The sequence below is a fragment of the Balaenoptera physalus genome (genome assembly GCF_965194825.1).
Source record: "Balaenoptera physalus genome assembly, chromosome: 3".
Taxonomy (NCBI): Eukaryota; Metazoa; Chordata; class Mammalia; order Artiodactyla; family Balaenopteridae; genus Balaenoptera; species Balaenoptera physalus.
This window is the reverse complement of record NC_138890.1, coordinates 125437841-125462017: the sequence shown is the minus strand read 5'-3', so window position 1 is coordinate 125462017 and position 24177 is coordinate 125437841. Positions and strand designations below refer to the sequence as shown.

Genomic DNA, 24177 nt, shown 5'->3' with positions numbered 1-24177 from the left:
ATACACAGGAAACATTATATTCGAATTGTAGTTCTCTTTGAGGAATGGAAACAGCTGGGGAACAGCTACACATAAATCATATATATATATACACATACACACACACACAATACACACACTTCAAATTATCCTGTATTTTTTTAAAAGGCAGGAAAAAAGTTTCACTTAAATATCCTCACTTTAAAAAAAAGAACAAAAGAAAAAAAATCCTCACTTAAATATCAAATTCAACTAAATACAGAAAAGATATTCACAGCAGAATTAGGTATTATAAATGCAACTTTTTAAATAAATGTCCTCACTATAGTGACACCATATTAAACTTATATATGACAATAAACTCCAAAGAAGCAAATTAAAATTTTACTTTTTTCATTCATCTCTAACCCCATCATTACACAAGATAAGAGAACTTACTCATGTTGCAACCATAGGTTTTTTTCCAAAATGCACTAGTAAAATTCCACTGATTAGTAAACCAAACATAATTCCAAAAACAGTTATTAGACTATTTTGCATCAACTCAGCAAATAAGAGTAAGAAATTTTTTCTTCAGTATTTATTAATAGGAATTGTGGCTAACAGCATAAGAAATTAAGTCCTAGATAGGAAAAAAGCTCTTTATTTTACAAACTTCACAATATGCCAAAGAGGGCTTCAAACTTATTACGTGTAAATCAAATTTTAATACACCAGGCCATATTTTCAAAGGACTAAGAAAGCTCACTAGTCTTTTGTGAATGTAAGAACCAACTTTGGTCTGTTTTTCGTAACGATAAAAACCCTGTCATCATCTACTTGTTCATTAAGCAAGAAGCCATTTTACATATATATATATTACCATTATATACTTCAACTTTTACCTTCCAATGAACACTTCTTGCTTTCATCTGTGAGATTTTTTAAAAATTTTATGCCACTGTATTTCTTACAAATTACAGCATGAGGATCTTGCCAAAAAGGACTATCCTACTGCACATCTCAGTCACAATTTACACATAAAAATGAAGATTAACAAAATGAGCCTCTAATTTATCAAACTCTGTGCTATAATCTGGAGTTACATCAGGCTTTGGTATATTTTTCAGATTTTAAGGCAAACAGGGTAACAAAAGTAGATACAGCAATAATATCCATTCCAATTACTTCTTAATTGAAGTTAATTCACAAAATAACCTTCAGGTATTCTCTACATAGAAAAAGCACAATTCAATAAATAAAATCTCAACCATACAACAAGCTGAATAATAAGAGGGCTCCTCTGCATCTCAGATATGCTATGTACCTTCAGAATAACTTCATTAATATATAAAGGTCAGATAAATCAACAACCACCAGTACTGATTGATAATACAGTTGTAAGCAGAAATGTATCATTTGTTGTCACATAAAACCAACATTAGGTGAAAAACCATAGGTGTCTATTACTCAAGATCTTAAAAGAACTTCAGATATCTGGTCCAGTGGTTCTGAATCCTAGTTGCACATTAAAATCACTCTGGGACTGCAAAATATATACTGATGTCAACTTACTCAGAAATGGGGGATTAAGTAGTTTCTTTTTTTTTTTTTTTTAATTTTAAGTCCTCAGTGATTCTAATATGTAGCCAGGAATAAGAATTGCCAATATCTCAGACTACAGATGATCCTGAAGGTTATTCTACAAACCTTTAAGATCAGTTCTCCCTTTCAGATCTATCTACCTATGGAAAAGTGAATTCTACATACTTCATCTGAATTTTTAGTAAACCCACTTTAGAGCATTTACACATGTTAGAATTTCAAACTTCAAGCACAGGGTAATTCATATTCCCCAGCGTTAATGGGGCTGTTGGAGACTTCTCAAAGGTGTTGACAGACCTTACTCCCAAAGGAGGAGGAGGTGGGTCAAGCAATAACAGAGGTCTGATTACAGAAGTAGTGCGATAGTGAAAAGCATACTTTACAGCCAGTCAACTCTGGTTCTGCTACACAATGTTAACTGAAACCTGAGTTTCCTCACCTTTAAGACTATAATCAACACTTACCTCCTAAACAGATATTAACGAGCTAAAATACCTAACTTAGTACCTGGCGATAATAACGGCTCAGTTTCCTAAAAATAAGCTAATTAATGCCTGTTGGGCTTAACTAAAAACAGAGGGCCTGGGGAAAGACCAGCCCAGGTCACTCTCCCAGGCCCATTAGCTCCTTTTCACAAACGTCCCCGTTGGCGACTCCAAGCAGAGGACTAGCGTGACCAGAAGACCAGGTAACCTCAGGCCTGCTGGGATAAAGGTCCGGAGGCGAGAGACAGGCTTGTAAAGCCGAGAGGGGCCAGAGGCCGCGCATCCCGCCCAAAAAAAGCCAGGGCCGCGGTGCTGCCGCCAGATCTCCGGGATAAACAGAAGGGAGGCCGATGGTGGAGAACAGAGCACGCAAGGTCCCTCACCTTCACCACGGCCGTCCCCCGGCTGCCCTGACGACCACTGTCTAGTCCCGCTCCAGGCTTGTTTACAACCAGGGCAGCCATCCTAGAACGAGTGGCGCCGCAGAAACAGCCCTCAAGGCCTTCACCTGATGGGTGGGGTAGAGCCACCTACCCAGAAGCCTCGGCGCTCGCCGGGGGCGCACAGGCGCAGTACCACGCGGGGTGCTGCTGGACGGTCTCTTCGCGTATCCTCCCGCCAGCCGCTAGGTGTTTGGGTTCGCAGGCCTGTGCGTGGGTACTTTGTTATTTTTTATTGTTATTATTGAGGAGTCTGAAATTGATGGAAGGAGTAAAATTAAGAGGAAAAAGAAGGGATAAAACAAAAGTAAAGTTTTGGGGTGAAATTCCCGCTCCAGGAACGACCTCTTCTCCCCAACTGCAAAACGGACGGGCGAGAGGGGACTACATGTCCCTGCATGCCCTGCGGCTTTTGAACTACAAGTCCCAGCATGCCACATCTATATCATTTACTCTGCAATGTAGGTATTTGGGAGGCCGTGAGTTGTCACCGAGGGGTGGTTTCTTGAAGTCGCGGTGTGTGATTGTGACTGGAAAATAGAGAAGTATTTTATGTATAGGTCTCTAAGAGGCAAGAGATGGCTTTGGTAAAAAAGCGGTTGGGTTCGTAAAGGACGTGGTAAGAAGAGAATTTAAGGCACCACCGGCAGAGAGAAACTGTTGGGAGTGTGTTTGATGCCCTGTCTTCCCGAACGTGCGCTTTTCTGTCTTCTTCCGAGCTGATTGACCCTCTTCAGCCCCCGTAGGCAGTGGGTCCAAAGTGCCGGTCAAAATGGAAGTGAATCCCCCCAAACAGGAGCACCTGCTGGCCCTGAAAGGTAAACTTTTGCGAACCCGACTCCCTTTAATCTGTTTTCTCCCTTTCTCTCACTAGTTCTCGAAGCCTTTGACACATAGACCTGGCCTCTGGGATATAGGCCTCGTCCTTCTTAAACACTGTCAATGCTCGCCCTCCTGCTTGGTTCCTTGGCGCCGAGCGAAAGGAAACTATTTCTCCTCTTTGCTTTTTAGGTTTGAGAGCCCCCGTTAGAATGGAATAGATACCTGGTAAATTTCTTACTCTGTTACATGCTGCTGCAGTCACCAGACAGATTTTAGCCGCAGATGCTGACGTCCCCACCCTACCCGGGGAGAGGCTTGTGAACCGAGATGATTAACAGCGGGTATCTAAAGTGGTTTTTCCTTCTGTCTCTTGTCTCTTCATGCGGCAATGACAAAGTTACCAGGCTTCAGCTTCATCTGTGAAATTAGTCTAGTACTGTGCCAAGGATTTAGAAATACATAGTACTACAACATATAATTTAGGTTTGTTAAAACTCACTGTTTACGTCAAAGTATTGTGTATAGGGGGAAATTCATGTCAGTTTGCATACACAGCAAACAGTTTTGAGAAAATTTGATGATTTAATTGGATCCTTATTTAGGGGAAATGAGCAGGGCATTCTTTTTCTGGAATTCCTGTTGTTTTGTGAAACCTTTTATTTGAAACGCTTTCAGCTTTATTTCATCTGTTTTCTACTACCACAAATGCACTTATTTCTTGGATGCCCTACTCTGTGGTTACCAGTATCTTCTTGGACTGAGCTGAAAAGATGCTCGATAGACATGTGAACTCAAGTGAATTGCACTTACCTAACTTGTGGGATCCATTTTGAGGGACTCTTATCCCCTTAGTTATGTTGTAAGCATCAAACCTTCCAGAAGCTAACCAGTTTCATTTGTAGCATAAAATCATATACTGATAGTTGGGGTTATCAGAACTGTCTCTGACTGTAGAACTAAGAAACTAAAATATTAACTAATGTAATAGCAATAGGACCTGTGAGCTTAGCCTGGACTGAAATGGCTTATTCCTGAAGAAAGAAGAGAAATTGTCATGTTCTTTATCTCAGACTCATATGTAGTATGTGAAATATATATTACTTAACTCTCAGAAGTTAAACTTTTTCAAGATCGCACAGCTAGTAAGTGATTGAGGTAATGTTTCAACACAAGGCTTTCATCTTTCCAAGACTCCATGTTGCCTCCTAATGCAGGAAAGAGCATTTTCAGATATCATTCCATTAGTAGTTTGATGGGAATTTAGAGCAGTTCTGTTAGCTGATAGGTATCATTTTATACAAATTGGAAGCTATTAAATACAGTTAAATTCCAGTGATGTGGAGGCTAACTGCCGTAGTCCTTTTAGGCTGCTACAGTGGTCTTTCCCAGGTATTTTCTATTTTCCAAAACAGAAGGTTCCTGGAGAAGAGTATTTTAGCAACCTAAGAGGACAAGTGCTTTGAAATTCAGTGTTAGTTTCAGCTTTCTTAAAGCTCTTTGGCCCCATTCTTCCCCACTGTTCTAGTTATACAAGAATTTTCACAAGTTTTAATTTTACCTATGTTGGATGCCAAATGTATCAATTTGTATTGTCATATAAGTTTACTTTCATGTGTATGTAAAATATTAAGGAGCTCTCACAACATCAGTGTCCCTGGAATACAGCACTGAGTAAGCTCAGACAACAATGAAAGAATTCTCAGTGGCATGTCTTAAAATGTGAAACTGTAAGGAAAAGGGACGAAAAAAATAAAAGCATTATTCTTGAAAGAATATGCTATCTATATTTAGATCCATATTAAAATTATGGACGTTAAGGATCACAGTCCTTTATGAATTTGAGTTGCCAGATCTGTCAGTCAGTGGACGTTAACAGTAAGGAAAAGAATTATTATGAGATTGGTTACTTCTTTTGACTTTTCAGAGTCAGTGGTTAAATGAGTATTGTGACATCATGCCAAGGAGACCCCACTCACAGTCATCCCGGCAGTGGGAGAACCCCCGTCAAGTAGTTCTCTAATGATTTTTGGAAGAAGGGATTTGACCTCTTGTTTTTTCTCTGGTAGCTAGGATTTGAAAGAGCCTGCATTATGGCTCAGGCAACTTTGGGCCCGATTAGGAAACCCAACTTGCAGATCCTGGTAGGCTCCATTCTTGAGCCTGTGTACCGTATGCTGGAACTTATTATCGATGACTTAATTTGGGGCAACTTGAAGACGTCTGTGTTCTAAGAGGAAAAAAAGTAAGGCTCCAGTCTTCTTGTTCATCCTCCAAATTGGAATTCAGGAGCCGTGCTACTAAGGTTTTGACACTGCTTAAGTGCCTCATTTATACAAATGAGACTTTGTCAGGAAACTAGTTTCTAGCATGGTTAAAATGCAAAGTTAAACCATTTTCGTGTTTTCAGTATTTACTACTGAGAATGAAATAAAATCATTAAGTATTCTGTCTATATATTTGTTTGGTAGAATTCATGTAATTTTAAAGTATAAAATGATCCATTTTCTTCAAAATAGATTAAAAATTACAGTGATTTTCATTGTCCTCAATTCACATGTCTCAAATTTTTTAGTATTATTACATTTTTGTTCATTATCTTCATTTGAATCTAGTATTTTAAAAATCACTAATTTCCCTTTTGTTTCTGCTATAGTCTTAAGATTATTATTACCTAACATATTAATATCAGTACTTCCAAATCCATTATATCTCTTCAGTTAAACATGTTGACTACTAGCAGTTTTAGGCTGAAAGGGTATGATAGGGCATCTAATCCAGATCCCTTATTTTGGTAAGAGAAAGGATTTCCAGTTTTGTGGATTACATTCACATTTACCAATAGCACTTTGGTAAAATATCATATTGGAATTGGTTTTGTTTTTTTCTTTTTTCCCTGCCTATCTGTATATAGGCTATCCCTACCATATCTTATTCTTTGCAATACTTCCACTTTAGGTCCTGTTTCCCTCTGATTTGGAAAGAGAGAGAGTCTTGTAATTATAAATTGCATTCTAGCTCTGAGGAGCTCAGCTAAGAAATATTCTCTTCATTAAGAGTAACTGGATTACTGCAGAATGACTACAGAAGTAATATTACATTATCGACCATATGAGAGTGAAACCACACAACTGCCAAAAATTGCAGAGAAAGCAATTCGAGACTTTCCTACACGTCCACTATCAAGATTTATTCCTTGGTTTCTGCATGATGGGTCCAGACTTCCACTCAAACCTAAAAGATTACCACCTGTGATTTCTGAAGAGGCAACTGAAGATGTGAGACAGTACTTAACCATCTCAGAGCATGATATTAAATTTCAGAGTTATGATTGCACAGTAGATCTACTGGAGTTTCAACCTAATTTGAAAAAAAAGAAGCACTTAATCCAATCACACACACTGAATGAACAGACTAATTCTGGAAGTCTGGATAAACAATCAGAAAAAGGAAAACGGCACAAGAAGAGGTCTTGGAGTGTTTCACTTCCCAGCAGTAATTGTACTGAAAATATTTTTCCTTTGTCTGAAAAATTGCAAGATAGTTTAAAGGCACTAAATTTGCACTCATTTTATAGAGCAAGATGGACAATAGAGCACACTATTTGTAACAACCAAACTCTGGAAGACATTTGGGCAAAACTCAATCGAATTATCAGGTGCAATGAACTTCCATCTTGTAATGCTACAATTCAGAGACATTTAGACCAGATATGGGTGTTCTGTGATGTTATGTACTGTGAATATGTGGGAAATCTTCTTAAAGGAAGATTAGCTCTTACTGGGAAGATTAACTTATTTGTGCATAAATATGGTGTTATTTTTAGTATGTAATGAATTCCACTAATTGTCGAAAAGAAAAATATTCTGAATGAACTGAGTAGGAACTGAAACAGATGAATAAATTTTTAATTGTGTGGTAATATATGTACAGTTTGTATCCCAGAAATAAATACCAGGTGAATTCCTAGGCTTGTCACTTAAGTCAGGAACTTGCTGCGTTTTACTTTGAGCAGCCTTCTTTTAAATGAATTGTGATAAATTATTATTTTTACTGAATTTAAAGGTAAAATGTTCTATTCCTTTTGTTCTGTTACTTTTCCAATGGTTGAATTAGATATTCCTATGAATTACAGTGACTAGTTTGGATTTTGGTAAATCCCCAAAATCTAATTTTACAGTATTTTTTCTTTACTCACCTAAAGTGTAATGATTTTTTTAAAAATAAAACTAAAACCAGTTCTGTTGGGAATGGTATTCAAGTGCCATGAATGTGGTATTCAAATTGAGAGACCAGCCCAGATTCTGCCGATATTTCCAAAGATATGTAATAGACAATAGTTGATGTGTTGTTCTGAAACAAAAGTGTAAAATGTATAATTTGTCTAAGACCATGATATCTTTAAGGCAATAAGCTCTTTTGAAGTGAGGTATCAAATATGGGTAAGAGATCAAGTTATTCTTTATTTAATACAGATAATTCAATCTTAATGACTGTTACTGCTGATTACTAATGTTCTGGTTCTTGGAGTCATGGGTTTCCCATAGCAAAATGTTGTAAATTGGGTTTACACATCATTTTATAAAAATATTCAAAGTGATTATATAATAAAAGTTTTATTAAAAAGTATATTTATTTAACAAATTTGAATGCGTACCATGAGCTAGGTACTAGAGTAAAGTAGGGAAGGAGACAAACATGGCTCCTGCCCTCACAGAGCTAACATAGAGTCACTATTCTTAAGTAGTTAAACTATATCCCTGAAAAAAAACCTGTAAGACTGTACTCATTAGGAAGGCAGAAACACATTTGCCTTGTAGCACAGTGCCTGGCATGGTAGGGGCTCAATAATACATGGTAAATGTGCCTCTGGGGGAGTTTCTCATAGCCTGAGCTGGCTGAGGTTCCTTAAAACATAAGGAGTCTACCAATTTTTAACTAAAGAGGTTATCTTTTCTAATTAGGTTTCACACTATCCAAACACTCTTTTGTTTTTAACTTTTAATACCTTTTTTATTGTCTCAAATGAGACAGCTCTGTAGAAAATAATCATCATGTGCATGAATGCTTCCAAAAGTCTTTAAATGAAAAATCACCAGGTGTAGAGGGAGTTTCCAGGGTAACTTCATCAGTAATTACTTCCTCTTTCGTTCATTAGTCATCTTACTTTTCAATCAAGAGTGCTGGAGAAAAGTCAAGAAGTTATTCATTATTACCAGCGAGCTTTGCAAATAAGAGTTGGCTAATCTATTAGGCAATCATAAATGGTGGATTTGGGTTTTTTTTGTTCAGGTCTTATTTAGCATTAGGTTGCTAATCAAGGGTTAAAAGTTAGGCAATCATAAGACAGGGTCACTTATATAGACCACAGCATTTCTTTTATGATACATTTTTATTATTTTGCAATGATTATATACAGAACTGAAAATATTCTTATGAATATTTTCTTATGGGCTTCTTATGAGCAGTTTTTAAATTCAAGAATCACACATTAAAAAGAGCTTCTTTGTCTTCATATGTGGCAGATTTAAATTTCTCTAATTTACTCTGTATAAATTGCTTTCTACCCCTCTGAGAAACAATGAAAAGGTGAATCAGAACTGGGAAAATGAAGATTGAGTTTTACTGCAACTAGTGCCGTGATCTTAAAGGAAGAAGCGATTCACTTATCTACCTAGACAATGCTTAGGTAGTAATTAAGGGCTAAGAATTTAGAATCCGCTGCCATGTCTTTGAAGCCTTCTTAGAGTATTGAGAACCTTAGGACTGATGATTCTAGCACTAGCTAATAGTAGGGCTCACCAGTATTTCTGGGTTCCACTGCTAAGTCACAGACATGAATAAATTGGGGAAACAAAGACATATGCAGGAAGGTGAATCTGAGGGCATTTGGTAAAATGCCGAAGCATTTACTCTAGGAAAGTGGCAACAGTGCCATAATTTTATTTTTCCCTGACGAGCTATCCACTTTCAAATAAATGTTAACTCAAATTCTAAGAAAAAAGATGTGGAGGGCATCACATGAATTTAACTAAATTATTTGCCAACTTAGCAAATAATTTAAAGACCATTTTTTGAAAATTTCTAAGATGAGTTCCTGTGTAATGGTTCACTTTGATTTAATCTGCTCAAAACGCCCCAGATTATTCCAAGGCTCACAAACTTGAATGCCTTCAGGAACTAGAAAAGTAAGACTATAGAATGTGGTAAGGACTCTGAAAGTGAAGAAGATTCGACATAATTTTTTTAATGTTCTGGCCAAGCAAAATGTATATGTAAGTTGAACTGGCCTAATTCATTAGTTTATAACCTCAAGCCTATCTTTTTTTTAATTTACTGAAGACTTTAAAAAGTTTTTTTTATAAGATTTTAGATGAAACCTGAATTTCATAAGTAAATCAAATGTCTGTATTTTGTGAGTTCCACTGAGAGTGTTTCTACACATGGCACTAACTATGCGTTGTGTGTAGTGAATATTTGTCACTCGACTAAAAATCACATATTCTTTTTTGCCTCTTTAATTTTAGACCAAGAACCTGCTTTAACATTCAAGACTGGATACATAATTACCATTTAATAACCAGTGCTTTATTGTAGTTTCTCTGCCAGTTTTTTTTAAAACCCTGTTTTTTGTTGATATTTGCTCTTTTCCAACATTGTATTTAATTTTTGAGTTTCATTAATTCATTATAAGACAGGAAATACTAAGGTTTAAATCTATACTTGATATGGACATACTTTGGATCATCCTTCAAGGAATGAGATAGTTTTTTGTTTGTTTTTAACATCTTTATTGGAGTATAATTGCTTTACAATGGTGTGTTAGTTTCTGCTTTATAACAAAGTGAATCAGCTATACATATACATATATCCCCATATCTCCTCCCTCTTGCGTCTCCATATTTTTTTTTTAGATTCCATATATATGTGTTAGCATACGGTATTTGTTTTTCTCTTTCTGACTTACTTCACTCTGTATGACAGACTCTAGGTCCATCCACCTCACTACAAATAACTCAATTTCGTTTCTTTTTATGGCTGAGTAATATTCCATTGTATATATGTGCCACATCTTCTTTAAAGGAATGTGATAGTTTTATGTTACAAACTTGGCTTTCTCAGTTTGCGTTTAAAAATCTGCAGTATGACAAATTGTGCTTTGTAGTAATTTTCTTTGCCTCCACAGGATGATAGTATTTCTTACCAACTGCTATCCCCTCTTGCTGATTTTTTACCCTCTTTTGAAAATAGGAAGAAAACTGGTACTTTAAATACCAGCTTGGGATGTTTTTCCTTTTAATGGAGGGTTGTTCTTTACCCACCCTCTACTATCTCATCCCCTAGAAAACCATAGCATCAGTAAAAACTAAGCTTTAAAGGACTTTTGTACATAATGGAAGTTTGAGCATATAATAAGCAAATAAGCTGGCTACACGTCTAGGTGAATTCAAGAACACTTTTTTTTTTTGATCACTCCAAATTTATGTTTATTTTAACTTGTTTACTTTTTACTCTTAACTGAGTATAACTTTCTTTTTTAAAAAATTTTTATTGGGGTATATAGTTGCTGTACAGTGTTGTGAAGAACACTTTTTAAAAAGTGTTTCAGGATTCCCTTGAGAGTGTATTTCCTCTTTATTTGTTAAGATTTGGTCTCACCTGAAATGAAAAAAAAAAAAAAAGAGAGAGAAAGAGAGCACCAATTGGTGTTAAAATTGAGTTTAGAGTCTTGAAAGATTGTGAAAAAAACTGTTTCCTGTATGTCATTTTCAGAACACCTTTTTATCCCCTGCAGATTGTACTTAATTTTAATATTTTCCTGGTTAAAAGTAAGAGTGAAAGAGGTTTGAAACACTTCCCCATTCACTCCCCCACCCACATCATTGATGTGTAGCTGGTTAATGTCCTGTTTGAAATAGAGTCGGACTTTGAATTCCCATGGGATGTTTCTAATAAAGCATGACATTCCAGGTTTATGACCCTGGGCTTATAATTAATAATAGGGAAAATTCTTTTTGAGCAGAGTGAAGTCTGCGGTCATCTATTTAATATAACATTATTTAATGGCCTCAGTTCTTGAAACTTTACATCATCAAAAATACCACTTACTTGAAGATTTTGGTGAGGTGTTAATACTATGTGCCAGACTATGTGCCAGAACCTGTGTCAAGCACCGAGCCCACAAAACTTAACATGATACATAAGAGCCTAAACTTCAAGGAGTTTGGATAGGAGTGCTATAAACTTATAAGTGAATAAACATAATTCATGATAAATACAAGGTGCTATGAGAGAAACAGGGTGACCTGTTACTTCTTTTCTGAGAAAGATGACATTTAAGATAAGACCAAAATGAGAAAGGCACTAAATTTGATATGAATGATATAGCTAGTTAATTAGTAGTTAGGTGGTACATTTTTACATACATTAACGAATACCACATATTGTGCACTGACCATTTAGATCAATAGTCTTTAAAGATTTGAGTTTTGAGTTGAATGAACATCTTAATAGACTATAAAGAAACAGTCTTCTGGGATTCATTTTCTGAAATGTTTTATGAGTTTGTATGATTTTTACTTCTATATTTTTGTCTTTATTTTGATGTGGTCAAATGTCAATCTTAACAAAAAATTGAAAAAGATGTTTTAATTAGAATGTCCTGTCCCTGCTAGACTAGGTTTAATTTTCACTTTTTCTAGTTTTCTCTTGCTTAATTTTTGTCCAACTATTTGATACATATGCAGCTTGATATTTGAAATGAATTTGTAAACTAAATTTCATTTTTCCCAGATAGTGAACCAGTTGTCCTAGCACCTTATAATGTTGATTTGTTTTTGCTGCATCCTAATAATTTTTAAAAATTATCTAACATATCAGTATGGTCTTGTATTAATAAGCCAATTAGTTGATTATGGACTTAAATGTTTTACTACATGTTATGTCCAGTTTTTTTTTTTTAATTTATTTTATTTATTTATTTTTGGCTGCCTTGGGTCTTTGTTGCTGCGCGCAGGCTTTCTCTAGTTGTGGCGAGTGGGGGCTACTCTTTGTTGCGGTGCACAGGCTTCTCATTGCGGTGGCTTCTCTGTTGTGGAGCATGGGCTCTAGGCATGTGGACTTCACTGGTTGTGGCACGTGGGCTCAGTAGTCATGGCTCACGGGCTCTAGAGCACAGGCTCAGTAGTTGTGGCATACGGACTTAGTTGCTCCGCAGCATGTGGGATCTTCCTGGACCAGTGCTCGAACCCGTGTCCCCTGCATTGGCAGGCAGATTCTTAACCACTGAGCCACTAGGGAAGCCCATGTGCAGTTTTTTATCATTGTTTCCTATTAATTTCTATAGCTTATTTTTATTTATTTGTTTCTCTAGATAAACTTTAGATACATTCTGTCATGTTCCAAGAACAAATACTAGTTTTGGTTGGAATTCTATAAACCTACACATTAACTGACACTTTCATAATTTTTACAAAGAATTACTATTACTTAAAGGGCCACTTACTGAACTTCAGTGGCCTGTGATTATAACCAAGGAATAAAGTTAACAAAAATCCTTTTGGCATATAATTATTGTTTCATATTCAGAATGGTGCATCTAAATTCTTGTCCCTATCAGACTAACATTGGTTAATATTTTGTTGATATTGTTTACAGTGAAGTCATTCAAGATTGTAATATACTGTAAGCTTTGAAATTATTTTATTTTCTACTTTTTATATAATGAGCCATATTGCGTTTGCATTTAATTTTTATAATTCATTAGGTTGTAAATAAAAGCAAAATTGTTCTTTCTTTTTGTCATATATAAAATTCTTTTTGTTATATACTAAGATTTTTATTAGTAAATCATTGCTGTGTAATAATCTTAGGAAATACTTAATATTATATTGTTTGGGAAGTATTCAGATTATATTTTATACTAGTATAAAATTGATGAATACCATACATTCAACTTGCGAATACTGGCATAAAATGGTATTAATATTTTCTTTCTTTCTTTCTTTTTTTCTTTTTTTTTCTACTTTCCCAATTCACAGTGATGCGGTTGACTAAGCCTACTTTATTCACCAATATTCCAGTAACATGTGAAGAGAAAGACTTACCTGGTATGACACATGCTTTATCCTACTTGCACCTAGGGAAAATTTGAAACCTGGATTGCCTTACCTTGGAATAAGCCTAACCTTGCCAATCTTATGCTAACTCTTTACTGCATTATTTGTTGCCTGTTTTTGTACGTGTGAATGGTGGCCATCTGAGTAATAGGTCTCAGTCATAATCTATACATCAAAATACTATTGATATCCCATGGCAACAAGAGACTTTTATTTTAGTTTTAGTAAAAATACATTCCTCATAATGACACTATTAAAATTTCATTTATCCTCAGATGTTCCATCAATGTATGTTAGCATTCCCTTTATTTAAAAATCACTGGAGCTTTCTATATATCTCATGACCTACATTTTCCTTTGTTCCTGAAGTGTTCGTTTTCTGTAGAAACAGAATTTTTTTGGCATGCATTTGTTGTAGTGAAGATTAGAAATTAGATTTTTTTAAATATAATTTTTGTTATGAGATTATTTTTTTAAATATCTCTCTCAGCTGTTTCTTCACATAAATAAAAGTTATTTCCAAGGTAGGTGTTAGAATTTGATGTTTTTCTCTTTCTACAGGAGACCTCTTTAACCAGCTCATGAGAGATGATCCTTCAACTGTAAATGGTGCAGAAATTTTAATGTTGGGAGAAATGTTGACTTTACCACAGAATTTTGGGTAAGAATGATATGTTCACATTAGAAACACAACAACACTCTGAAGCCATTACAAATCACGTTTTCAGAAAGTAACTATGGGATGGCAAAATGCTCATGATACATGTATGTGGCTGAAAACAAAAAAAAGTTTTACCAAAATTATGCTATGTGATTCTGTTGGTTTTTTTTTAATTAAAAAAGTAAGATGCATACCAAAATATTAACAGTGGTTCCTAGGGTGGTAGAATTTTAACTTTCTTCTTTAGATCTTATTATATTTTTTAATGCCTACATATTCCTTTTATTTTAACTGATTTAATCTCAGTGTCTTTCAGAAACAGCTCTTTTATTCACCATCACAGCCCTTTACCAACTTAAGTTATTGGACTTGTCAGCTCATTAGGAGTTCTAAATATTTTATTCCTTCTCTTGCTCTTAGCTATTCTCTTACTCTAGATTATTACTGAGGTAGAAGTCCCTGGTTCCATTCTGTTTGCAACAGACAATTTTAGACCAAAAGGAATTTTTCAGGTTTTTTCAAAAGGTTTACAGAATGTGGTCATTGACTAGTGTCTTGAAAGCTTAGAAATATATTCATGTAAAAAACGTATTTATATTAAAATATTTGTATAAATATATCTACATATATTTATATGTTTATATGCATTATATATATAACATATAAACTAATGCCACTAGTCATTATTTTTATTAGAATGACTTAGAAAAAGAAAAATAAAATAAATTGGTAAAAAATACTCTGAGATCAGTAACTTGGTCTCTTCTAGATTCGGGGCATAAGTTATTTCAAAAACTGCCTTTCTCTAGCCTCCTCAGTATCAAATCTTCAGACTCTTAACATGGATCTGATTTCAATGACTTATTTTTAGGAGGGCTGGCAGTTTTGGCAGTAGTTGAGGGTCAAGATATATAGCATGTTTTATAGATTAAATCTGTATTTTTAATTGCACTAGGTAATGAGTGAACAGCCTAGTGTAAACAAAGAAATATTGAAATAGTATTTCACCTGATCTCTATCCTTTAGTAATTTCTCCATTTGACGTTCTCAGTGGTGCACAAATAGAAGATTTATGATAAAAGTTGAATGGATTTCTGCCTAAAAATTTATTTTATTTCACAGGAATATATTTTTGGGAGAGACCTTTTCCAGTTATATCAGCGTTCATAATGATAGCAATCAAGTTGTAAAAGATATATTGGTTAAAGTAAGTGGCATTCTTCTTTGGGATAATTTTTTTTAACTTTTTAATTTCTCTTCTTATGTGTTGAAACTTCATTAAAATGCCTGCTTGATACTGGACTTTTTAATTGTCATTAATAACAACTATTAATTGAACACCTAAAGTTCTAAGGTATGCTATGCACAGAATCATTTTTCCTTATCCTCAAAATTTGTGATAGCTTGGATGAGAAAATGTACCAAAGGTAAATAACACTTTAAATTTTTGTTAATAATTTGTGATTAACATAATAAAATTTGAAAGAGGAGGAAAGATCACTGGGGATTGCATCATTCAGGAAGGCTTGTTGAAGGAGAGGGAGCACAAGAGGATCTTGAAAGAATGGCAGGATTTAGAAGAAAAGACAAAAAGGGACATGGTAATCAGAAGAAGAGACATAGGAATATGTAATGTGTTCTTGTAGCAGTGAACAGAATTCACTTAGTAAGAGTAGGTAAGGTTGTAGAGATATGTAGTAGCCATACAGTGGAGCATCTTAAAAGCAAGACTAAGGCTAAGGTTACTTTAAGACAGTGTGCAGTCAGTGGAGACTTTTGAGCAGAGGTATTCAGGCTATGTTGGAAGACTGTTATGAAAACATTGTATGGGATGGTTTGTAGGAAATAGGCCAGTTAAAATATTCTTGCGGTTTTGAGAAATCAAGAGAGAGAATATGCTAGCTCAGTTAAACAACTGGAAGTTTATTCCCAAAAAGAAAGGGCATAAAAAAAGGAAAAATTCATCGTATGTTGTTGAGAAGTGGTCAAAGCTGTCTTCAAGTGGTGAGTTTAGGTCACTAGAGCGTCGCCTATGGAAGGGAAAGGGAAGTCCAGTTAGAATGAGATTGAAAAATGATCAGCAAGTACTAGAATTGAAAAGGATCTCAGAGAGCAAATATTCCAAGTTCCGTATATGACCCAACTTCCAGAAACTGGATGCAAATTTTTGCATACATGTGCATATGTTTGTCACTCTATGGATAGGGTTTCTGCCTTTCATTAGATCAGGGGTTGGCAAACTACAGCGTGCAGGCCAAATTTGATCCATTGCCTGTTTTTGCAAGACAGTATGAAGCTATGCTAGGAACGAGCTAAGAAAGGTTTTACATTTTTAAATATTGAAAAGAAACAAAAGCTTATTTTGTGATGTGAAAATTATATAAAATTCAAATTTCAGTCTGTAAGTAAAATTTTATTGACACATAGCCACACTCATCCATTTATGTATTATCTGTGGCAGATTTCAAGCTACAACATCAGAATTGTGTAGTTGCAACAAACTGTATGACCTGCAAAGTCTAAAATATTTGCTATCTGACCTTTTAAAGAAAAAGTTTGCTGACCTCTGCATTTGATTATGAAAAGGACTGACTTTCAGAACTTCTAGAATGTATACTTTTTTCCTGTCATACAGTTGGCATTCAGTAAATGCTGAATTTATTTTTGTAAGATGAATAAATCAGCAAATGTGTGTAATTTAAGTCAATGTTAAAAAGAACAAATATTACCATAATGTATTTCTTATAAAATATGTGATTATATTTCTGTGGGCTCTGCTCAGTTTTAATTTCTATAAAGGCAGTGGTGTTTGGCATAATAACAGAGATAGCTAATGTTTAGTGAGCAGTACAGTGCCCACCAAGAGTCTTCTTACTCTTAACTAAGAACTAGCATTTTGTTTATCATTTTACAGACTCCAATTACATATAAATTGGCTCTTCTTTGCCTGCTTTTCTTTAGTTCCCCTTAGTAAATTTTCATTCAAATCTATATTTCCTTGGGTGCCTTATAATTATCTCCAAATGTTTTTATGAGGGTATTTAATTCACTTTGAATATTGTGTTGCAGTTTTCTTCTGTTTCACTATTGGTTTTGGGTGGCAGTTTGGATCAGTGAATTGTTTAAATTATCATTGTATGTTTTTTTTAATAGTATTTTTGTATAGATTAAGACTGTTGCTAGCTTTGCATTCTGTGAAGTGCAGTTTGGGGTGCTTTGATATTCTTAGTTCAAGAATACTCTCTTAGAGCCTTGCAAGCAAAGTGTCGTTTCTTTATCGGGTGGCTTTTGGGAGGGTGGTGGAAGAAGAAAAGGTTGAGTGTTCCTCAGTTTTTCTCTTTCTTTTAAGTGACAGCATCCTCAATTTTCTCCTCCTGCTTCATTTTCTCTTCACTGACAGTTTCCAAAAGGTTCTTCTCCTTTTTAACTCTCTTCTTCCCCTGAATTGTTATCTTTCCAGAATTGCCTCTTCACCATTAAACATACTGTTATGTCTCCTGTAGGCTGTGCTCTCATCTTCCAGTAATGCACTTTCTCAGTATTTTGACACTTAGGATAGACTTTGTCTTTCTGGCAGTACTTTTCATCATTCTTAGGCCTGTCTCTACCTTCCTTTTCTCTCTTAAGCTCAATTTTTCATGAACTTCTCTTGTTCTTTGCAAAGGCTTATGACGAGAGCATGAGAAATAGCTTGCAGAAATTTGAAGTTTAGACGTTTGCTGCTCTCTAGCTATACTAACACTGAGTTTGTATAGTTTTTAAATTTTATTTATTTATTTGAGGATGACTCGGGAGATTCAGTTACTCTACCGCCATTACTTCAGCTACTCAGAATTCTGCTCTCAAAAGTTTAATTTGTTATAGCTCTTGGAATTTTGGAATGTGGAAAAGAGCTTATGAATCTGTACTTTTAAAATTCCTGTACTGACATCTTAGTGTTGTTTTTGAGAATAAAAATGCTATATAATCTATCATGTTTAACTGGAAACCACTAGGGGGTTTTTTGTTTGTTTTTTAATTGAAAAATAATTTTCAGCAATAAGTCTGGAAACCTTAGCATGCTACCAAAAAATGAAGTGTTCTATAAACAAAAGACAGCATAGTGTACTATAAATAAAAAAATAGTAGGGACTTCCCTGGTGGTGCAGTGGTTGGGAGTCCGCCTGCCAATGCAGGGGACACAGGTTCGAGCTCTGGTCTGGGAAGATCCCACATGCTGGGGAGCAACCAAGTCCGCAAGCCACTACTGAGCCCGTGTGCCACACTACTGAAGCCCGCGCGCCTAGATCCCGTGCTCCGCCACAAGAGAAGCCACTGCAATGAGTAGCCTGCACACCACAACAAAGAGTAGCCCCCGCTCGCCACAACTAGAGAAAGCCCACACGCAGCAACAAAGACCCAACGCAGCCAATAAAAAAGTAAATTTATTTAAAAAAAAATAACTTTAATGATCTGTACCATTGGTTGTTTATTTTTATTTTATTTATTTATTTTTGGCTGCATCAGGTCTTAGTTGCAGCTTGCAGCCTTCTCTCTAGTTATGTTGCATGGGCTCCAGAGCGCACAGGCTCTGTAGTTGTGGCACACAGGCTCAGTAACCCCACAGCATATGGGATCTTAGTTCCCCGACCAGGGATCAAACTGGCATCCCCTGCACTACAAGATGGATTCTTAACCACTAGACCATCAGGGAAGTCCCTGTACTATTGGTTCTTAAAGTTTAGAAGGTATTAAAAGCATCTGGAGGACTTTTTAAAACACTGATTGCTGAGCCTCACCTCCAGTGTTTCTGATTTAATCAATCTGAAATGGTGCCCAAGAATTTACCTTTTTTTTTGGCCACACCGCGGGGCTTGTGGGAGCTTAGTTCCCCAACCAGGGATCAAACCCAGGCCCCTGACAGTGGAAGCGCAAAGTCCTAACCACTGGACTGCCAGGGAATTCCCAGAATTTACATTTCTAACATGTTCTCAGGTGATGCTGATTCTGTTAGTCTGGGAACCATACTTCGAGAACCAATGGTGTGTAATAGGCATTTGCTCATTCATTCAACAAGTATGTATTCCAGGCACAATTCTAGATACTGGGGTTATAGCAGGAAACGAAAGAGACAAGGCCTCTATTCACTTGAAGTTTAGTCTAGATGTTTTTAAATGCTTTTTTCTTATTTTTTAACATGAATTCCTTAATTATACCGAACTCTTTTTTGATCTTGAGCTTTTACACTTAAGGTGTTTTGCTTTTTTTAACTTACTTGAAATGATTCTCCATTTCCCCTTTCCTCTCTCCCTTTTTAAATCCTGTTCATCCAAAAACCAATTTGCAGCATGAAGCCGACCCTGTAATTTATATTGTATTCCCCTACCCCAAGCCAGCCCTCCATTCCTCCTTTACTCTATATTATTTTCCCCAAACATTTAAATTCCCTAGGGGCAGGGATTTTGCTCTGTTGTTCACTGGTGTATCTCCAGCTCCTGGAAAAGCCCTCATAGGTAATTAGGAAATAAATGTTAAGTGCAGCAGTGTTTATAAGATGAAAAAGGAGAAAAGTAAAAGTGTTCAGCCATATATAATACATGCTGTAGTTATGATTAATGTTTAAAAAATGATACATAGGAAAACACATTGGACAGAAAGCCCATGGGTTTGACTGTTTCTTTTCTTTTCCCCCTCTTCTCTAATTTCTAAAATGTTTGTTAAAGAATTTTGAATCTCAGCTTCGTTACTTACTAGTTGTATAACCTAAGGGGAGTTGTTCCTTCCGTGTGCCTTGGTTTGTCTGTAAAATAGGGATAGTATAATGACCTGCTTCAGGGTTGTGGGCATTAAATGAGTAATGTGCTTAGACCAGGGCTTTGCACATAGTAGGTGCCCAATAAATGTAAGCTACTACTGTTTAATAACTGAATATAATAACAAAAAAGACAGCACTAATAAATATCCCACTTGGAAGTGCCTGCATTAAGAATGTTAGGTTAGAATTAACTGCAGAAAACGTGTTAACTGATTAAAAAAAAAAAAAAAGCTTTTAAAAAATCTGCGCCCTTATGGACAAAACCTCCCCTAATCCCCATGACTTAATGTGATCTTTGCTTTCTCTGAATTTTTCTTGACATTTGCCTTGAAGTTTTATCATAACTTCATTCAGTATGCAACAAACATTTATTAATTGCCTACTGTGTGCCAGGCACCATGTTACAGTGGTGAACAAGAGAAGGCAAGAGGTTCCTGCCTCAACAGACCTTACATCTTTGGTAGGGGAGACAGAAGAAAACAGGTAAACAAAATCATAAATAAGGTAATTATAGATCATAATAAATGTTACAAAGAAAGTTAAAATTGAATGTGATAGACAGTAGCTGAGATTAAGGGAGGATGCCATTTAAGAGAATTAGAGAAAATGATCAATGTTCAAAAGGAATAAGGGGGCTTCCCTGGTGGCGCAGTGGTTGAGAATCTGCCTGCCAATGCAGGGGACACGGGTTCGAGCCCTGGTCTGGGAAGATCCCACATGCCACGGAGCAACTGGGCCCGTGAGCCACAATTACTGAGCCTGCGCGTCTGGAGCCTGTGCTCCGCAACAAGAGAGGCTGCGATGGTGAGAGGCCCGTGCACCGCGATGAAGAGTGGTCCCCACTTGCCGCAACTAGAGAAAGCCCTCGCACAGAAACGAAGACTCAACACAGTCATAAATAAATAAATAAATAAATAAATAAATAAATGAAAGAACGTGAATTTCTAAAAAAAAGGAATAAGGGAGGGAATATGATAGAAAGTAACTTGGTAGGGGCAAGAGAGAAAGTGATCCTTTCTTAGTTGATGACTTTAATGCTGATCTCTAGTTCTACAAATCAGCTGGTCTCTGACATCTAATACTGTTTTGAATGATTATTTACCTTTTACCTTTTAGTGTTATATACTAACACATGTGTACACATGTACATATGTTTCTGTAATATCCATCTGTATATATATAAATTTCAAAACCGTATGTTCATACTGATGCCCCAAATTCCAGCCCAGCACCAAAGGTTTCATTGCAGGCTTCTCCCTTTCCTTATTTGTACCTTTTTTTCTCCAAAGGTAAGAAACTTGTCTCTTGTTATCCATAATATATATATTTTTTGTTTAGTCCTAGTATACATGTAGAAGTTTCAGAATTGCTAATCCATACCCCTGCAAAACAGCAAATGGGCTAGCTAGAGTAAAACATTTGTGTGCCATTCTTTTCATTTTTAGCTTTTGTCTGCCAAACTTAAGTTAGTTCTTTTTTTCCCTTTCCTCCTCCCAGCATGGTTGTGTTCATTTGTAATACAGTTAGATTCATTTGGTACTGTTTGTATTCCATTTTGGATTCCCCCTACTTTATAGCTGATTTTATCAATATTTATTTTTAGGTGTGTGTGTGTGAACCATTACCCTGTTCCTAAGCATCAGAGCTATACAAAAAGATGTACACAGAGACTTGTTGCTCTCTCTTCATCCCTACTTCCTTGTTCTTGTTCCCCTATTCTTTCCACCTATACTTATCCACACCCTGTAGGTAACCAGTCTCATTTGGATTTTATTCTCTCTTTCAAGGCTGATCTTCAGACAAGTTCTCAGCGTTTAAATCTTTCAGCCTCCAATGCTGCAGTGGCTGAACTTAAACCTGATTGTTGTATAGATGATGTCATACACCATGAAGTAAAGGAGATTGGAACACACATGTAAGAATTAATTTTACTAGATCTCAGAGGCTTTTACTTATATATGCCTTTATTTGAAATTTTTGCCTTATTTCCACTTATTCCACTTGTTATTAAGCCTAAGAACCTACTTCAGAAGGAATTTTATGTACCATGTTTACATGCTTGCCAGAAACAAACTTTAAACAAAATGTTTATTTTTGAAAGGAAAAAAATCTTAATTTATCTTCACTTATCTCTAGTTTCATTTTTGCATCTACAATCTTATCTAAAAATAAAAATCCATGCAAACCTTTAAAACCCAGGTAGCACTCTAAAAGTACATTTATTCTTTTGAAATGCTAACAACTGATGTTAATAACATTTATTTTTAAATTCACAATTTTTCAGTTCTGTATTTAGCTGTACAAATATACTCTACCCTGAGAGTTCAAAAATAGAGAACCAAAGTAAAGGTATGAGGGAAAAAAATCTCAAATTCTGTATTCCTGGCCTGTGTATGTATTTGAACGTGAATGCTGTATTTTTCTTTGTCTGAGAGGCAAATATGAAAATTTCAGCCAGCTAAAGTAATTTTAGACTTCTCTATCTGCCTTACCACCCCCATATCCAGTTGATTCACAAAGTCCTGTTAGTTCTTGTTAACTGTCTCTCAGTAGCCTCTCTTCATCTCCACTTAACGTCACCATTTTTGCTTCTCTTCTTTGTCTTAAAGAAATATGTAATATTATCTATTATTTAATTCATTTTGGTGACAAGCTCTGTTGTAGGCACTTTTTAATATATATTCTGTGGTTGGTATGAGCTTTGAGTCAGATTTTCTGGAGTTCAAATTTTAGCTTGATTATTTATTTAATTATGTGATCTTGGATAAGTCACTTAACACTTCAGTGATCTCCTACTACCCTTAGGAAATTCTAACTATATAGGTTTTGCAGAGCTCTCCACAACTAATCCTTACCAACTACGTACTCTAGTTCTCACCTTCATGCTTCCCTCCCTCTCTACTCTGTAGCCATATTGGACTTCTTTTACCTCTGAACTGCTCTGTGACTTGAAATGTATCCTTCCCTTACAAAGGAATGCCTGTGTCATTTTGTTTAGTTTACTTTTACTTCGTCATCTCTCAGATTCATCATGACTTTCTCAAAGAGACTTTTTGACCGCCTAGACTAGATAAAATCCCCCTTCTTGTCTATTTTATAGCATCCACAGCTTGTCATTTTTTTCTATGTCTTTTATGCTTGACATTACTTACTGAGTGCCTGCCATTCCCATTAAAGTATGAGTTCCACAAAGTCAGCTAGCTGCATCCCCGGGATTTAGCGAGAACAATGGTCAGTATTTGTTGAAATTGATTTTATTGAAATGATATTAAATGTGTAAAATCCCCATTTTACAGAAAATGAGACTCTTAGAGAATTTAATAGCTAGCACATAATGGCATAGAACTGAAATCCAAATCTGACTTCATAACCTGTACCTTGCTACACTGCTTCCAACTGTGAGCACTTGGAGAGCAGGTATTGAGTTTTGATCAACTCTAAATACCTAACACCTAGTTTAGTACTAGGTACAAGTATAAAATAGAAATTAAATTACCTGTAATGTCACCACCTAGTATAGCCACTATTATAATATTGGTATATTTCAGTCCTTTATGTGCATATATATATAAAACAGATGTATATAAGTAACAAATAATATTTTATAAAATTTTGATCATATTACGCATGGTTTTATCTTTTTTAATACACCATGAACCCAGTTGAGTCAGTATTCTTTGAAAACATTCTTTTTAAAATGACTTTATCTTACACACTTGGACTGTGTATTGTAATTTGTTTACCCTAATGTTGGACTTCAGATTATTTCCAGTCTTTCACTATTATAAATAATGCAGTGGTGAGCATCTTAATATTTCCTGTAATAGATTGCTTGAAGTGGGTTTACTATAGGAGCATATAAGCATTTTTAAGACTCCTTTCCTGAAGGATTCTTTTCTAAATTTCTCATAACCACCAACAGTATAAAGAGAGTCAGTTTCTCTAAACTCTCACCAACCCTGATATTTCTTGGAAAGAATTTTTGCCAAATCCTAAGATAAGGAAAAATCTTATCTCATTATTTTAATTTGTTTCTTTGACTACTTGTGAAGCTGAACATTTACACATTTTTGTTAGTCGATTATGGTACTACAATTTATGTGTATATCCTTTTCTTCTATTTTGAATGAGATATTAATGTTTTGCTTACAAGAATTTCTCTTCATATTGTTAGAAGCATTTTTTCCTAGTTTGTTGTCCTTTTTAAAATTTTGTTTTAGTGTGTTTGATTTATCCAATTTCTAAATTTGTGGAAGTCTTTTCCTTTCCATTGCATTTACATTAAAAAGACTTTCTT

The 24177-nt window shown here is 35.5% G+C and overlaps 3 protein-coding genes across 8 annotated transcripts in view; 2 read left to right on the top strand and 1 right to left on the bottom strand.

The window, feature by feature from the left end:
• The window catches only part of TRIM23 (tripartite motif containing 23), a 44454-nt gene extending 41866 nt beyond the window's left edge, over window positions 1-2588 (bottom strand). The window contains exon 1 of the mRNA XM_082457271.1: window positions 2432-2588. Within this exon, the coding sequence (XP_082313397.1) occupies window positions 2432-2512 (81 nt within the window). The 5' untranslated portion in view covers window positions 2513-2588. The remainder of the gene's footprint in view (window positions 1-2431) is intronic.
• Window positions 2589-3164: 576 nt separating this feature from the next.
• TRAPPC13 (trafficking protein particle complex subunit 13) overlaps window positions 3165-24177 on the top strand; it is a 34119-nt gene continuing 13106 nt past the window's right edge. For all 4 annotated transcript variants that reach the window (XM_082457331.1, XM_082457330.1, XM_082457329.1 and 1 more), the window contains exons 1-5: window positions 3165-3306; window positions 13348-13416; window positions 13987-14086; window positions 15209-15293; window positions 21668-21795. In XM_082457331.1, coding sequence (XP_082313457.1) covers window positions 3261-3306; window positions 13348-13416; window positions 13987-14086; window positions 15209-15293; window positions 21668-21795 — 428 coding nt within the window. In that variant the 5' untranslated portion in view covers window positions 3165-3260. The remainder of the gene's footprint in view (window positions 3307-13347; window positions 13417-13986; window positions 14087-15208; window positions 15294-21667; window positions 21796-24177) is intronic.
• Window positions 3171-7936, top strand: SHLD3 (shieldin complex subunit 3). 3 transcript variants are annotated; one of them, XM_082457392.1, is made up of 3 exons: window positions 3173-3306; window positions 5381-5552; window positions 6266-7936. In XM_082457392.1, exon 3 carries the CDS (start codon window positions 6385-6387, stop codon window positions 7138-7140), a length of 756 nt encoding a protein of 251 aa, XP_082313518.1. In that variant the 5' UTR covers window positions 3173-3306; window positions 5381-5552; window positions 6266-6384; the 3' UTR covers window positions 7141-7936. The 3 variants fall into 3 exon arrangements, with proteins under 3 accessions (XP_082313517.1, XP_082313518.1, XP_082313516.1); XM_082457390.1 differs by having other exon boundaries at window positions 3175-3306; window positions 5377-5552; XM_082457391.1 differs by lacking the exon at window positions 5381-5552 and having other exon boundaries at window positions 3171-3306.

Bases quoted from the DNA above. Each gene is read 5' to 3' on its own strand.
- SHLD3 (XM_082457391.1), top strand. From the start codon at position 6,385: ATGACTACAGAAGTAATATTACATTATCGACCATATGAGAGTGAAACC.